Here is a 15,083-nt window from a genome sequence, read left to right on the forward strand (position 1 = left end):
TAAATATATATTTCATTTTTAGTTCAGCTAATGCACAGGTCTTTTTTTAATGCTATGATAGTATCTCGTACATAAACAAAAACAATTATGCTTTTTGCATACCATTAGTTTCTGCAAATTTCTGAATATCAGCCAGAGTTTTCAGTTCTTTCCTTGGACAAGCGGACACACACAATGCAAGAGACTTGATCTTCTGGTGTACTAGATCAATGTTGCATGGATCCAAGAAGAACACATACCTAGAGAAGAAAAAAAAGTAAATTACTTACATTTTAATTAACAATTACACTGAACAAAATCAATTCCATTTAAAGTTAAAGGCTTCAGCCAAGACCAATCTTCAGTCTATCCAGAAACACAGGAAATTTTATGTCATAATGGTGTGGGTCAAAGGAATTCACATACTCTGCATATGCATCTCAAATATATGAATATTTATATGCTTCTGGATCGTAAAGAAGGGATGTTTAATTCTATCAGATTCAAGTCCAATCACATGGTGCTGCTCATAAAACCAACAGCACTTCCCATGGCTCTTCACAGATACAAGTCCAACACTCACAAAGCTCCAACCTTGAACTTCAAGATTTCAAACTTTACCCAAAAAGACTCAACAAACCCTGTAAGGTTATACTCACACTGCAAAAAGAACAAAGTTCATGGCTATTTTAATGAACACACATTTCACTAGTAATTAAGAACACCTTTTTTGTTTGGATTGATTTTCCACACTACTGGACCATATGACTGAGCAGACTACTTTGACACTTATTTTGAAAGAAAAATTGTTCAGATATTTTAAGTAGAACTATATAATGCTCATGTGCAGTATTTTAAAGAGATTCTATTTGCTGAATTTTCATGATGAGGCACTGCCATTTAAAAACCCAGGGCATGAAATAGGTATGATAGCTTCCTAGCTAACATCTTCTTCTGGCTCTACACATTTTATCACAAATGCTAACCTTACAGTACTGTTCATTCATGGTATAAAACAGATGCAGAATGTTCTTCTATTCTATTGAACAAGTTTTTCAAATTCCTACAAATATGGTGATGTATTATGCACTGAAATACTTTTCTTCATATTATCTAGCATCATTATAGGAAAAAACGCTAAACTACCGCATAAAATGCCATTGCTATTCTTGCAGTTCAGATAACGTGAATTCATTCAGTAATGAGTAAAAATCCCTTCTGTTCCCAGAATGCATTTAGGTCATGCCTGAACACTTTCAGTCTATACACTAATTGCTGTTTAACTTTCCCACACAGAAAGACTCTTCTATTACCCAGTTCCAGTATACAAGAATTATTAGTACATAGTACAGTCTTACTTCTCGGAAGTCCATCAAACCCATTTCATCTGTATCAAATACAATGTGGCAATAGACTACTTTCATTCCTAAAACATTTTTTCCTTGTCCACACCTCTATGAAAACTATTCAGTGCTATTTCTGGTTTTTTTTTTTTATTTAATACACATTATATACCTCAGGACTCCATAGATCATAAAAGTCTAAGGAAGCAAATGCAAACATGAAAATTTCTGTCCACAGACACAGCTAACTGAATGTGAACAATAAGCCACTAATTCCACAGTTCACCTTTGTATCAAGGAAAATACTCCTGAGCTAATACCAAGAAATATAATACTTACGCTAACTAGACGCTCCTGTTGCAGCTTCCTCTTCATGTGGGCAAGTTCCTGCAGTTGCTATTCCATACCATAACAGTATATGGAAGGAGAGCATCCGCTCCTTTGAGGGTATCTGGTCAAAGGAGCTACAAATAAGAACCTACAGAATCAAACCTGACTGACATGTAGTAAGGGAGATTGTGATGGGAATAAAGTTGGTCGGTAAAACTAACTGGCAAGGATATGTGGAGTGTGAGAATTTTTATCTTTGAGTAAGATTATCTGGTTAAGAACCTTGCCAAACCATGCTGATAAAGAGGAGAGACACACCTCTTGAAAATACAAACCTTGACCATTTAGTGCTAATAAAAAATAAGGGGAAACAAACCCAGTCCATCACAATCATTACTGGGCTATCAAGAAACTCCAGGCAAGGACTTTGCAACTGATAAGGATGCAAACCCAAGGATGAAGGAAACAAGAGGGGTCAGTGGGACTGTACCAGCTGCTGAGGGAATGTGCATGGGACAGGATTCAGGCAGAAAGAAAGGGGATGGGGCAGACAGAAAGAGGTGTAAAAGGGGACAGTTGTGTGTCAGCTGATGTTGCTCAGTCTATTGGTCTGCCCTGTCTATTTTAGTAAATCCTTTCTTAACTCTGTGTAATGTAATTCCAGTCACTAGCCCACTTGCACAGGTGCTGCAAGTACTGCAAGGACTAAGTGTCCACTACTGGGGGAACCAGCATAACAGATTTGGTGCCAGCAACTGAAGTCAGACCAGCTATTTAGGTGTCCCAGACCTGTGGTGTCTGCTACCAAAGTGAATAGGGTCTCACAGCCAATGACTGGGGAAAGGGAGTGGTCTTGGCCACCACCCACTGGGGAGCTAGCAATGTGTGTCCCCAAAAAACAGCTACAGAGGAAAACAGCGCAGTGCAGGTGGCTGGAGCAGGACAACGAGTCACAGCCTGTGTGGTGCTAGCTATTGGCAAGGGCTGAGCATTCACACTTTCCCCAAAGCAGCATGTTCATGTGTAACTCACCAGCCAACTCCAAGATGTACTAGCTGGTGAGCAGAAGCTCTGGGTCCAGGCACAGGGGTCAGGTGGGCAGAGGGGCTATACTAGTATATCAGGATGCCTGTGGGATGAGTGTGTGTGTTTGCTAGTAACCACCAAACTGGACCAGCTGCAAGCAGGGTGGACCCACTGCGGGGAGTAAGGGAGCCTGAGATTCAGGCAGGGGTGCAGAGTGAGCAGAGGGGTGGCACTGGTACTTAGAGGATCCATAAATGTAGGTGTGCTTGTGAACCAGGAAAGTGTCGTGTTTGACCTTGTCTCTGCCAGCCCACAAGGAGGAGACATGGCTGGCTGTGCTTAAAAGTATTGCGGGTGCTGATGAAGGCAATGCTTTCTCAGTTGCTGTGGTTAGTAATCAGCTGTACCAGTGTCCTATGTGTCTGTACATCCACATTCCTCAAGCCCAGGCAGAAACCCTGGCTCCCAGAATGGATCAGGCTGGGCTCCAGTGGCCGGTCATAACGTTTCTCCAAACGTCCCGTAACACATAATTAACTTAAAAAAACAAGTCAGGAATATCAGCATTAACAAGCTAGAATCCACCCCATCTCTACTGCGATTCAAACTCAAGGGCCAAGGTATAATTTTATTGGCTAGAAGAACTTAAGAATATTTTGTAAAATGAACACTGCAGTTTTAAATCAAAGCTAGAAATTTAGGAATACAATGCAACTACAGCGTGATGCAGAGCTTTGCCAGAAGCATACTGTATTGGCATACTCTTAAACAAATACATGTAATTCAAACACTGAATTGCATGGTTCAGAGACAGGTCTGGCAGGAGTAAGGCAGCTACAAAGCAAACTCAAGCTACCAAATCCACAGCTTCAATCCATGGCCTAGGAAGACAGAAGTAATTTTTTTTTTTTAATTTCTAGCAGCTAAAACAAGAATCAAAATCCTAGGCACCAGTATTACATGGGAAATGTTATTTTGGTTTCAGTTTATAAAGCTTACTTGCTTAAAGTAAGTGATTTTATTGCAGAAAATTCTATACTGTGTCACCATCAAGCAGATTTTGTTTCCCACTAGAAGAATGTACTTCCATGCCTTGTGCTGCAATTTCAGTTATTTAGAATTAACAATAGACTAATTTGTTGACAAGAAAGTAACCTGGATGAGCAATACAAAGACTGAAGTAAATAAATTAATCATATTGTTAGACATGTTTCCACACTGCAAACAAAAAATTGTTTGTTATAGGAAACTCAGTATATCAGATTTACAACCTAGGAACCATCTTTATGCATGTTTATGATGTATCAGAGAAGATCCTTCTGCAGAGAAGATCCCTCTGCAGAGATCTTTTGGGTACTGGTGGATGAAAAGCTAGACATGACCCAGCAGTGTGCTTTCACAGCCCATAAAGCCAACCAGATGCTGGGCTGCATCACAAGAAGTGTGATTAGGAAGTTGAGGGAAGTGAATTCTTCCCCTCTACTCCGATCTAAGCTCTCTACTCAATCTAAACCCTCTCATGGCACATCTTGAGGCTATTTCCTCTCATCCTATCATTTGTGACCTGGGAGAATTATCTGACACTCACCTCACTACTACCTCCTTTCAGGTAGTTGGAGAGAGCAATAAGGTCCCCCCTGAGCCTTCTCCCTTCCAAACAAAACAATTCAAGTTCCCTTAGCTGCCCTTAATAGGACCAGTTCTCTAGGAATTTCCTGGTTTCATTGCCCTTCTCTGGACCCACTCCTGCACCTCAATGTCTTTCTTGTAGTGAGGGGCTCAGAACTGAACACAGAGTTCGAGGTGCAGCCTCACCAGCACTGAGTACAGGAGGATGATCACTTTAGTAAAGAATTTATTCCTTGTTATCTGCTCTATGAGGGTGGTGAAACACTGGACCAGGCTGCCCAGGGAATCTGTGGATGCCCCATCCCTGGCAAGTTCAAAGCCAGGTAGGACAGGGCCTTAAGCAACATGTTCTAGCTGAAGATGTTCCTGTCCATGGCAGGGTGGCTGGGCTAGATAATCTTTAAAGGTGCCTTTGAATCTGAAACATTCTACAGTTCTGTAACTATTTGATATTAAAAATTCACTCTTTTGAAAATCAAGGTTTGTTAAAAGAATCCCTGCAATAAAGGAACAGTAATTTTGAAATTAGCAAAGTGTGGTTTTGTTTTTTTTTTAATAAATAAATAAAAAAAATTAACAAATTTGGCTTCTGCCTGCTAGCTTACTAGACAAACATCCTATTCCCTGTTCAGGCTCATGAGAAATACAGCAGTCTCCTTTTTCCTTGCAAAAACAGGAAGACAAAGCATTACCATTTTGTACACTACCCCTTGATTCTTGAAGCACGATGGCAAATCACATGAACAAGCCTATCTCACCTTCAAGTACTTTGTGCACTTATATTTGCCAATGTCACTGATTTTCTGGCAGCCTTTGAGGCATCTCTTTATAGGCAAATGAGTACTTTACAGAATAAGCTTTGCTGGGATCTACAAGCATCTTATCACAACAGAGAAGTAAATTAAGTGATCATACCCACTTTAAAGAAATTATGGGTAGGGCATACAGTTTCACTCGAATTCTTTGTATGCATGCTGCAAATGTTTCCTGGATTTTGCTACTACCTAAACCCCACAAATCCTCCTGAGTCAAACGCATTTATTAAGACAGAATTCCACATTAATGATTCCCTATAGCAGCACATACACATCTTCTCACACTTGAGCGAACAGTACAAACTGAATTCTGTTCAAGCAGAAATGTATTGGTAATCAAAAACTCGGTTTGAACTTACATTTCAGGGATTTGTACTTGGCTGCTACGGTCATCATCTATTTGCAAATAAAAGGTCATTTTTAACCCCTGTATTACTGCCAGAATTTGAAAAGCAAGAAGCTCATTTGGAGCAAACAGGCTTAATGAGAATTCACTGCCAGAGTTAGACTATAATCTTGTGTCTCACTGTAGAGCACAGCCTACTAAAGCTGTACTGTGTTCTCTTTACAAAAATAAAAAAAATGCCTGAGACCAGCTGTAAAATCCTCCGTTGCAACATTTCTTCTCACTGGTTTCAGTGTAACTGATGCACACAGATCAAACGAAATCTGTGTAAGGACTCTGCTCTTCACCCTTACCACCCAGATTTCCATATCCACAAAGACCACATCCACTTCACTTCCTCATTACAGTGCCTATGGGTTGCTGTTGTTTACAAGGAAGAAAATGTTATTTTTACAGATGATTTAGCTTTTCTGCCTTGGAAATGAAGACAAAATTACCTTGCAAGCAGAATAAAATGAGAATAACTTCATATTTCCAGAACATGTAGAGCTTAAAGCCCTTTCTCTACACAAACTGAGATGCAGAGGCAAGAAGAAGAGCTTATTTTTACAGTCTTCCTCAAAAATACTCCCACGAACTGGACCTCAGACACTGCAGGAACTCCATCTGCTAGAGACAGATGCAAAGCAAATAGTTTTTACTGAGAAATTGCTGAGAAAGCAAAAAAAAACTACAGGGTGTGAGAGTGGGAAGGATCCCTTGCTTACATAAGAACTGGCCTCTTCCAAAGCAGGTATTGTGGACTGTACCAGGCACTTCACTGTGAACAATTACATAACAGTCTGCCTTAGTAGAAAGTTTTCTCTCTCAACCAAATAGAGATGATTAAATCCCATATGGGTGTATTTATTTATTTGCTTAGGTCATGCCTCCAGCCATGATACTGTCATTAGAAAAACATAATCCTTTAGAAGCTTATTAAGACTTTGATAAGCAACAGGCTCTATTAACAGTGTTTAAAATGGTCTCTATTTTTATTTGCTGTCTTTCAACCTTCTCTTTAAAAGAAAAAATCACTTAGCAGTGGGAAATATTTCTCCTCACGATGGCCTGATTTCTGTCACATGTAGGAGACACACTATGAACTGTTTCAATAAGGCATCTCCATGTTCACACCTCAGACACTGTTCCTTTCTAAGTTTAAAATTTTAAATTTTTTTATTTTCTCTCACAACACAGGAATGACAATTTTGTACTGAATCCACCTAATTTTAGGAAGTGCTATATTTTTTTTATATAGAAAGGTAGAAAAACTATCCTCTTGGAAGCTGCGATTAGATTAAAAAGTTATTCTTTTGACAGAAGAACTCTCTAAAAATTTTCAGGTTATTTTATTTAAATCAAATTCTTCTGGTAACACATCAGTTACCTACCCACATTATACCTTAAATGAGATATTCAGAAACCCTTATTATAGCAACTCAAAATAAGCAGATCTTAGGAAAGCATCCTTCCAAAATAATTCATGCAAATAATAGATTTTCTGTTAATTTGAAAGTGAAGTGTGAAGCAAAGGCTATCATCAGAGTCGGAAATCAAAGTTATTTTAGTTCATAATCAACAATGAAAAAGACATCTTATACCTGTGCTGGTTCTGACCTGTAAGTATGTGTTTTAACATGACACTGCTTAATAAGAGCTCTGTGTTGCTTTAAGTTCTGTGCATTTTCTCCACAAGCCACTTATATATATTCTGCTTACAGTTTAAACTCTCATTTTAATGTGTCAGAGTTATCCCATCTCCCCCTAAACTTAATGACAAAAAATGAGTATACAACATCAAAAGCAACCATATCTACATAGGTACCAAAGGCCTGTTCCCAAATCTCAGAATACTTCTTGTACCTAAAACTCAAACAAGATTCTTCAGTGGCCTGATACAGTCTCCTATATAAAGTGGATGCCAAGAAAGGGAAATTCTATCAATATCTTAGCTGTACTTATATCACACATCTGTTAACATATGCTCTCAAAGTAGTACTGCTGGTTATTACAAAAGACAGTTGTTCTCTAGCTGACAGGAGTGGAGAAGGACAAGCAGTAATGAGTTAGCATATCCCTTTTCCCAGTTTATTGAAAACCACTCTCAAAGGAAGACAGGTTTTGCCTTTCCTGGTTTACGAAATGAAGCAATTGGAATCCCATACTCACTTCTTGTGTGTGAGGTCCAGACCACTGTTGACTATTCCCTCCACCTTTACATTTTTCTGCCCACAAATATTTCCATAACTGTCATATCCTGAAAGCAGTCTTGCAGCTGCTCCTGTAGCTATTGAAAAGCCACAGATAAAACCCTGGAGAAGAAAAAAAAAAAACAAAAACATAGTTTAGGTGATACTCGTGACATGTGGGAGAAGTCAGCTGAATCCATTTATTTCTAAGTGGAGGTTCTTTAAAAATTCTTTCAGACTGAAAAAGGAAAGACAAGGACAATCCAGAGAACTTTTGTGCAATTATAAAATTGAATGCAGTTCGAAAGACTGCATATTATCCAAGCATAGTTAAGAACCCTGTAGGTGATTGAGAGTCATATTATCAGCAAGTGGTGCATGAAACAAAAGGGAGGAGGCCAAGAGCAGGCATTGGAGAACTAGAAGCAGAGCTGGAGTTGTCAAGGATTAGTATGTACCTTGGAGGATTCCAGACAGCCCAGATTTTCCCACTTTAAGTTTTTCCTATTATTTTCCTTCAAATTATGTACTTTCAAAGATAACCTAGAATCTAGAAGTCTATCTGACATAAGTTTAAGGAAATCCTCCAAAGTAAGTGACCAGATCAAGGCCACTATGCTTCCAGCCACTATGCTGGGCTCAAATGCAGGAAAGAAACAGACCCAGAGCAGGGGGATGCAAAACAGCTCAGAGTAATGCTTCCGCATCAGGGAGGCTTTGCTGAGAACTTTCAGATGTATTTCACTAGCAAAATGAAGATGAAGGCAGTGATTATGCAGAGGACAGTCCCAAAAGAATCATTAGCTCTCTAGGAACACTGCTGGCAGGGAGAAGTGAACCATCCGTTCACTCCACTACCATCAAATGAACTGTTTTTATAGATGAGGCAAGCTAAGATTTCAGAAGGGGAAGCAGAGTAAACAGCTGAGACAAATGTGTGGAGCAACAGATGACATCAACAGGATCAGATGAGATGGTGACAACAGATAATGAAGTTGGCATGAAACGGTTGAAGTATGAGTGATTTTTAAAGGTCTGAAGATACAGGAGAGTGGTCTTCTCTGACAGGCATGCTATCACTATAGAGAAATCCCAGGCAGCAAGCTGGTCATTATCTTTCTCTTGCCAATGCACTAATGCACTCATAGACTTAATATTTGAAGTGTAAACAACAACAAAGTGAGTGAAAGACTATCATAAGTAATTAAAGTTATTTCCAGCACTCACTTTCAATTTCTCAGATCCCTTACTACTCTGTAAAGGACATACAAGCATGCATTTTACATATATTAGTACTCAGGTTCTTGACTGGTTCAAAAATTTCTTCCCTATACACAGGGGAAGGGAAATAATGCACCTACCTCCATCTAAGCTAATTTACAACAGTGCAGGGATTGCCCGCCTCACCCATTATGGTACCTGACCTTTCAGATGAAGTCTCCTAGAACAGTAACTAGCAGGATATTTGACCCAATAGGAAAATTGCTCTGTATATCATACTGTTTAGACAGGAAAATCTAGAACACTCACACACAAGAGATTCACAAATAATTGGGGGAACAGGTACATATAGACTGAGTAACCACAGAACATCAACATAGGCAGGAAAAAAAACCCACCATGAAAGAGCTGCTTGCTTCAGGAAGTACTGTGCTTTTTACAATCTTAAGATGTTCACACTACAGTTAGAATATAATTCATATGATTTAAATAAAACACTACGTTTTTACATTTGAAGCACAGAAAATGACAAACACTGGGGGAAAAGAAATTTTACAGTGGAATAACTCCAAAGACCAGATACCAAGGCACAGCAGAAAAGAAAGCTGACAGCACAGAAGTTCCATACTCCTAAGGGCTACTGCTTGCAACACAGCAGTATAAGATAGTGACAAACATTCCCTGTTTAGGAAGGTACATAAAACAAAGGATGAGAAAAAAAACAAATTGTCTATTTCTGATTTTCACTCCTCTGCAGCTTTTGAAGGTTGGTTTTTTTAATATAAAGTGCACAGTGTTGTGAGGCTAAGTTGAGAAATACAGCAGTTTCATCACACAGGATGAAACTGGGATAACTTGGAAAGAAAGATCCTGCCATTAGTAATACGGTTATTAACAGTATAACAGCATCCAAGAAAAAACAAGTCGACTTTTTGATATTCACAATTTGTTTCTCAGAAAAAAGTTTACTGAGATGCACAGAACTGTTTACTAGACTCAAAGCTGGATACATACAGTCCCATAAGGAACATGAGTCAAGTGATACCTCACCACGTTGAAAATCACTTACAAGTGAAACTAGAGTTTCAGGGGAAGGAAAGCCAGAACAATAACTGACCCAAATAATAAGCTATGGATTCCTACCAAAGGCCTTTGATACATACATACTACCTGCTTCTGTTGTACATCTGATAGTTCACATGCCAGTATGCCCTCAACTTACCCAGTGACTAAGTTACTGAAGGGTTTTAAAACTTCAAATAAATGCACAATCTTTAATTATATAACATTCACAGTATTCTTTGAGTTTTACTCACCATTCCTACACAGAAGAGAATAAATAAGAGTAGCCATGGTACATCTGTGCAGCTGTGGTCCTCAAGAGGCTTCCACTCTCGCTTAGAGCTCTTGAGTGAAGAAGAGAGAAGTGAGGTTAACAACACTTTATAAATTGTCTTCTATTCATAACAGACAAATCCAGAAAACAATTATCCAGAGCATTAACATATAGCAGGAGTTATCTTTAAACTCTGACACAGATGAAGCAGCTTTGTCAAAAAATTAAAAAGGCAGGCTCACGAAAGACACTTCAAAAGAAGCACCTCCATGGGAAGCTAGATCAACAAAGAATTATTTATACAGAAGACAGGTAATTTTCCCAGGAATTTACAGGTATTTATCCACAAGTAAGGTTATTTTCCCCTATTTTTTTATTAACAAAAGCTAATGGCGTGGAATCAACAATATCTGCAGTCTTCCACAACTACTTTCCATTAATCTGCTTTCCAAGAAGGGCAAAAGATTGAACCTTTCAAAAGCTCTTCAGTTTTAAAACACTATTTACAGGTTTAACAAGTTTTACACACAGTGAATGTAGAAACGAGGTAATAAATTGATGTTAAAGGAACAGTTCTCTGCCTGCCAAGAGGCAGCTGAGCTTAACATTTCAGCAAAAAAAAACCCCTACTCAGTATAGCCCAGGTGCCAGAAAGGAAAGTTGTGTACTTAAAGGTTGAAATACACAGTGATGGAGGTTCTATTGCAGAGTATAATGAAGGCGCTGTAAGCAATTCAGTTTGCTGCTCCTGAGGTAAAATTTCTCACCTGTGTATACATTGCTAAGATAATTAAAGTCTGTTAAAAACAGTCATTTTTGGCATCTAGGGGAAATGAATTTAAGAAAACAATGTGAGGGTTTTTTGGTTTTTGTTTTTTTTTTAAAAAAGGAGCATTGACTCTAGTACACAACTAACCACCATAGGAGAATATTGACTACAGTTACTTTTAAAGATAGTTACACATACAAGCTTTTTCTATTAGCTCCCAAATACTAACTCTTCACATACTTCTACTAAGACTCAAACCCCACACACATTGTTTTCACACTTGTGGAGGAAGAAAAGGAGATTGATATGGGGAGAGTCCAGAATAGCTCTCTTCAGAGACAGAAGAGGTAACCTATTCAAATTTTTTAATTCTTTTTTCTCTTAGGACTCTGAAGCATCTCCAAAGCTCTGCTGACAAGGTAGCAAATGTCAGAACTGAATTAAAACAGAATGGTTGGGTAAAATGTCAGTTTTTATCTCCGGTATGTATTTTCTCAGATTTTTCTCCAAAAAAGCAATAGCATGTAACTCATGTGACATTAGCAGGGTGGGTTTTTCTGTATTCATTACTTTAGTTTTTGCTAAATCACAGGCACAAAGCAACCTCTTTAAATGCTACCATTAAAAAACTACAAACTGGGTATAATATAAATGAAATTCTGCATACACCGTAATTCAAAACACACAGTTTTCTAAGTAGTCTGGCTTTGCACTAGGGAATTCAATGTTACTTCTGCAATATTTTATTAAATAACTTCCACCTGAAGATATGTTTGTATTTTTTAACTCAAACTGTGCAAATTCACTCCAAGTTCTGAATAGTCAAACTTCTTTTATTCAATAATCAGTAGTGAGAGATGCTAAAAGATCACACTATCAATTCTACTACATTCATTCAACAAAACTGTCTTCTGATCCTGGTAGTTCACACTTGAAACTAACACACTATTTAAACTTAACATTTACAAGAAGATTGTGACATTTATATTGTCATAATTAGCATAATCATAATTGCATAGAATATGTAAAGCTTAACACTTCTTATTCCTAAATCAACTCCAACTCTGGAATCTTTAGAGATCTACTTTCATGTACAAACAGCAAAGGCTAACTTCAGCTATAGCTGCATCTTATGAGCAAACTGCCCTTGACAAACAGGGGAGCAGTAAGATGCACTGCATACTGTGGTTTGTTTGTTTTGTAAGGTTTTCATCCTCTGTACCATCTGCAAACAAAATCTTTTAATAGGATTTTTAAAAGCCACTGGGCATCCTCTGAAATAGCTCTTGCAAAGATTTAGGTTGTCTGACTAGTAACACTTACCATAAGTAATCCATTTTATTTACCAAGTGGACTGCAATTTGTACATCAAAAAGAAACTTGAAATGCCACAGTGTAGCACACTATTAGAAGATTACGCAGAAGAATTCATTTTATGTCCATAGCCTTTATTCTGATCCAAAACATAATTTAAAGAAGTGGGGGAAATTATTTTTAACAAAAAGCATTCTTGGAGGCAACTCAGAGAGTACCCAGCATACTAACCCCGTATGAAATTATTACCTCCTTAGAAAAACACCTCCAATATCCTGTCCAATCTTTCTTCTCTCCAGACCTTGCTACAACCCAAGCTGGCTGCCATTATCTATCTACTGTTTTCTTCTCAGTTGCTTCCTTGTATTCTGGATTCCCACTGAATTTTCTTCCACAGCTTCGCACCTTTCATCCTTTTCTTTCCTGCTGGTGTCTGTATCTCTCTAGTTATTATTCCCTGTCCTCTTTATACCCTTAGATGTTTACTTAGGCCATGATATTCATGCTTAGGCAAGACAAATCACTAATCTATGGTCAACATAAGGTCTAACAGATGTTGTTTGTTTTGCAGCCTAGAAACTATGTTTTGCCTCCATTGTAACTGAACTACCATAAAATTTTAGCAGGCATGCCTCGCCTGCAATCCTAAATCAGCACTTCTACCCATTTCAGCCTTTCCTCTAAAAGCATTCAGTATTTGCTGATGCAAGAAAGCTAAAGAACCTAGAGGAAAAGAAAATTTTTTAAAATTATTTTATTAATTTCAAGTTTTCTCTTTAAACAGAGATTTGGTAAATTATGCTATGCTCTCAATGGATATTTTTGTCATTAATAAAGGACAGGCCTATCTGTGCACTGTTAATGACAGCACAGATTAACAGGAGCACTATCACTCAAGAGTGGAAGGCAGGCAAAAGAGGCTGTCTCTCCATGTTTCCAAACCTGCAAGTTTCCAAACTTGCAGGGTTGGAAACACTTTTTCTGCCCATAATAGCTCTTCTGTGCTGATTTTAAGAGTTATTTACTCAAGAACCCAAATTACTGTGTTAAGAAGCTGACATATTCCATTTTACAGAAGACTTAGCAAACTCAATGCTTCTCAAAACCAAATAAAAACTGTTGGGTGTGGCATGATTTTACAATTACGTCTTAATACCACACCTAAAAATTTTGGTGTCTAAAGTTAGGCTTTCTCCTGCAGAAGAGAAGTGCGAAGAATGCCAGCACATTAGCTTTTCTAGTTGAACTCACAGCTACACAGTCTTAAGACAGGAAGTGCTTGTATGGAAACACAAAATAAAAAGGGGCTATTTTCTTGGTAGTCATTGCATCCAACCACTTCAAAACACAGAACCAGCCCCCTCCAGATTTCATTGTCCCTGCCACTTCCAAAAATACACCTCTGCAGCACCAAACAGCAGGTCTGAATTCCCATCTCTTCTGCATACTGTAGTATGCTTCTTTACAGGTATCAACATAGCACAAAACCAATGGTTACCACTTTCACTGTTACTGGCAAGATCTGTACTGGATAGTACCATATAAGCACTCATCTGCCCCAGCCAGAGTGCAACACACACGTAAGAGCACAAAAAAGTGCAAAAATACAGCATATGAGCAGGAGACTACAGGTGCAAAGAGATGCAGCAAATTGTTTTTTAAACACAAAATGTCTCATGCAATGTAAAATTTCAGAGTGATGTGACTGAAGAAGGAGCCAAGTAAAAAAAATCTGCAGTACTATATATATAAATAATCAAGCTGTGGGTAAGTAGCAAAGATGTGAATAAGATCAGGATAAGATGGAATTTGCCATCAGCAGAGGATGTTGCAACACCATGAGAGAGGCAGCAGGAAGAAATCCTAAAATCTTGTGGTGATCATATGATTTAGGAAGAAGAAAACGAAGCTGCTACTGAGACAGATGGGCTGAATTAAGGACAGCCCAGTGAACAACTGGTCTCAGTAACATCCACTGTATGAAAAGGAGAGGCAGGGAGAGGTTAGATGCTAGGCTTTACTTCATCTAGCGAGTTTAAGCTAGCAATTGGAGAGTATGGGACTATTACAATTTGCGTATGAACACAGAGGTCATAAGAACAGTCATAGCTTCATTCAGGTAGTTAAGGACAAAAAAATAAAACCAAACCAGAACAGACAAATACAACCCTCACATTCTTTCAGCCCAAAGCAAGTCTCAAAAGAGACCCAGGATGAAGGATGTCCCATCAAAACCCTATAAGGAGTCATGAGGAAGAGCAGTCCTGAAAACTGCTAACAGAACTCCAGGACTACCAGACACACTGTTAAGAAAGCCCAGAGAAGACATTTTTTAAAATGTTCATTGCCAGCAAAGCTAAACAGAGTTAAACTTCATGAGATACCAGTTACATGAGCTACGCTGTTCTGGCTCAGGAGAAGGCTTCCAAGTGCAGGTGCTCCAAAATCCTTAAAGGTACACATACAGGGCAAATTGTTCACTACCTCTACTTGTAAGTAACACTAGATAAAATCTTACCTGCATATGAAAGAAACATAGTAACCCAATATTCTTCTACTTCAGCATTTCATTTAAATTCATGCCACTTCAAGTAAAAAAATAACAGGGAGTATGGCAGGAAAGTTGAAACGCACACATTTTGACATTCCCGCTTGAAAAGCAGTAAGTTCTTTTGGTTTAGTTTTCTTTTTCTTTCAACCTGGTTCTAATGCAAGACAAAGATGATGCAAAACATCCAGTTTTC

The 15,083-nt window shown here is 38.4% G+C and overlaps 1 protein-coding gene across 3 annotated transcripts in view; it reads right to left on the reverse strand.

Annotated features, from left to right (window-relative positions):
- The window catches only part of SLC44A1 (solute carrier family 44 member 1), a 72,524-nt gene that overhangs the window by 44,172 nt on the left and 13,269 nt on the right, over positions 1-15,083 (reverse strand). For all 3 annotated transcript variants that reach the window (XM_057401406.1, XM_057401393.1, XM_057401398.1), the window contains exons 2-4: positions 10,237-10,326; positions 7,680-7,822; positions 103-239 (exon numbers count right to left, since the gene is read on the reverse strand). In XM_057401406.1, the coding sequence (XP_057257389.1) occupies positions 103-239; positions 7,680-7,822; positions 10,237-10,326 (370 nt within the window). The remainder of the gene's footprint in view (positions 1-102; positions 240-7,679; positions 7,823-10,236; positions 10,327-15,083) is intronic.

This window comes from Pezoporus wallicus, unplaced genomic scaffold (genome assembly GCF_028554395.1).
Source record: "Pezoporus wallicus isolate ANWC-B61680 ecotype Strahan unplaced genomic scaffold, APGP_CSIRO_Pwel_v1 contig_8100, whole genome shotgun sequence".
Classification (NCBI taxonomy): domain Eukaryota; kingdom Metazoa; phylum Chordata; class Aves; order Psittaciformes; family Psittacidae; genus Pezoporus; species Pezoporus wallicus.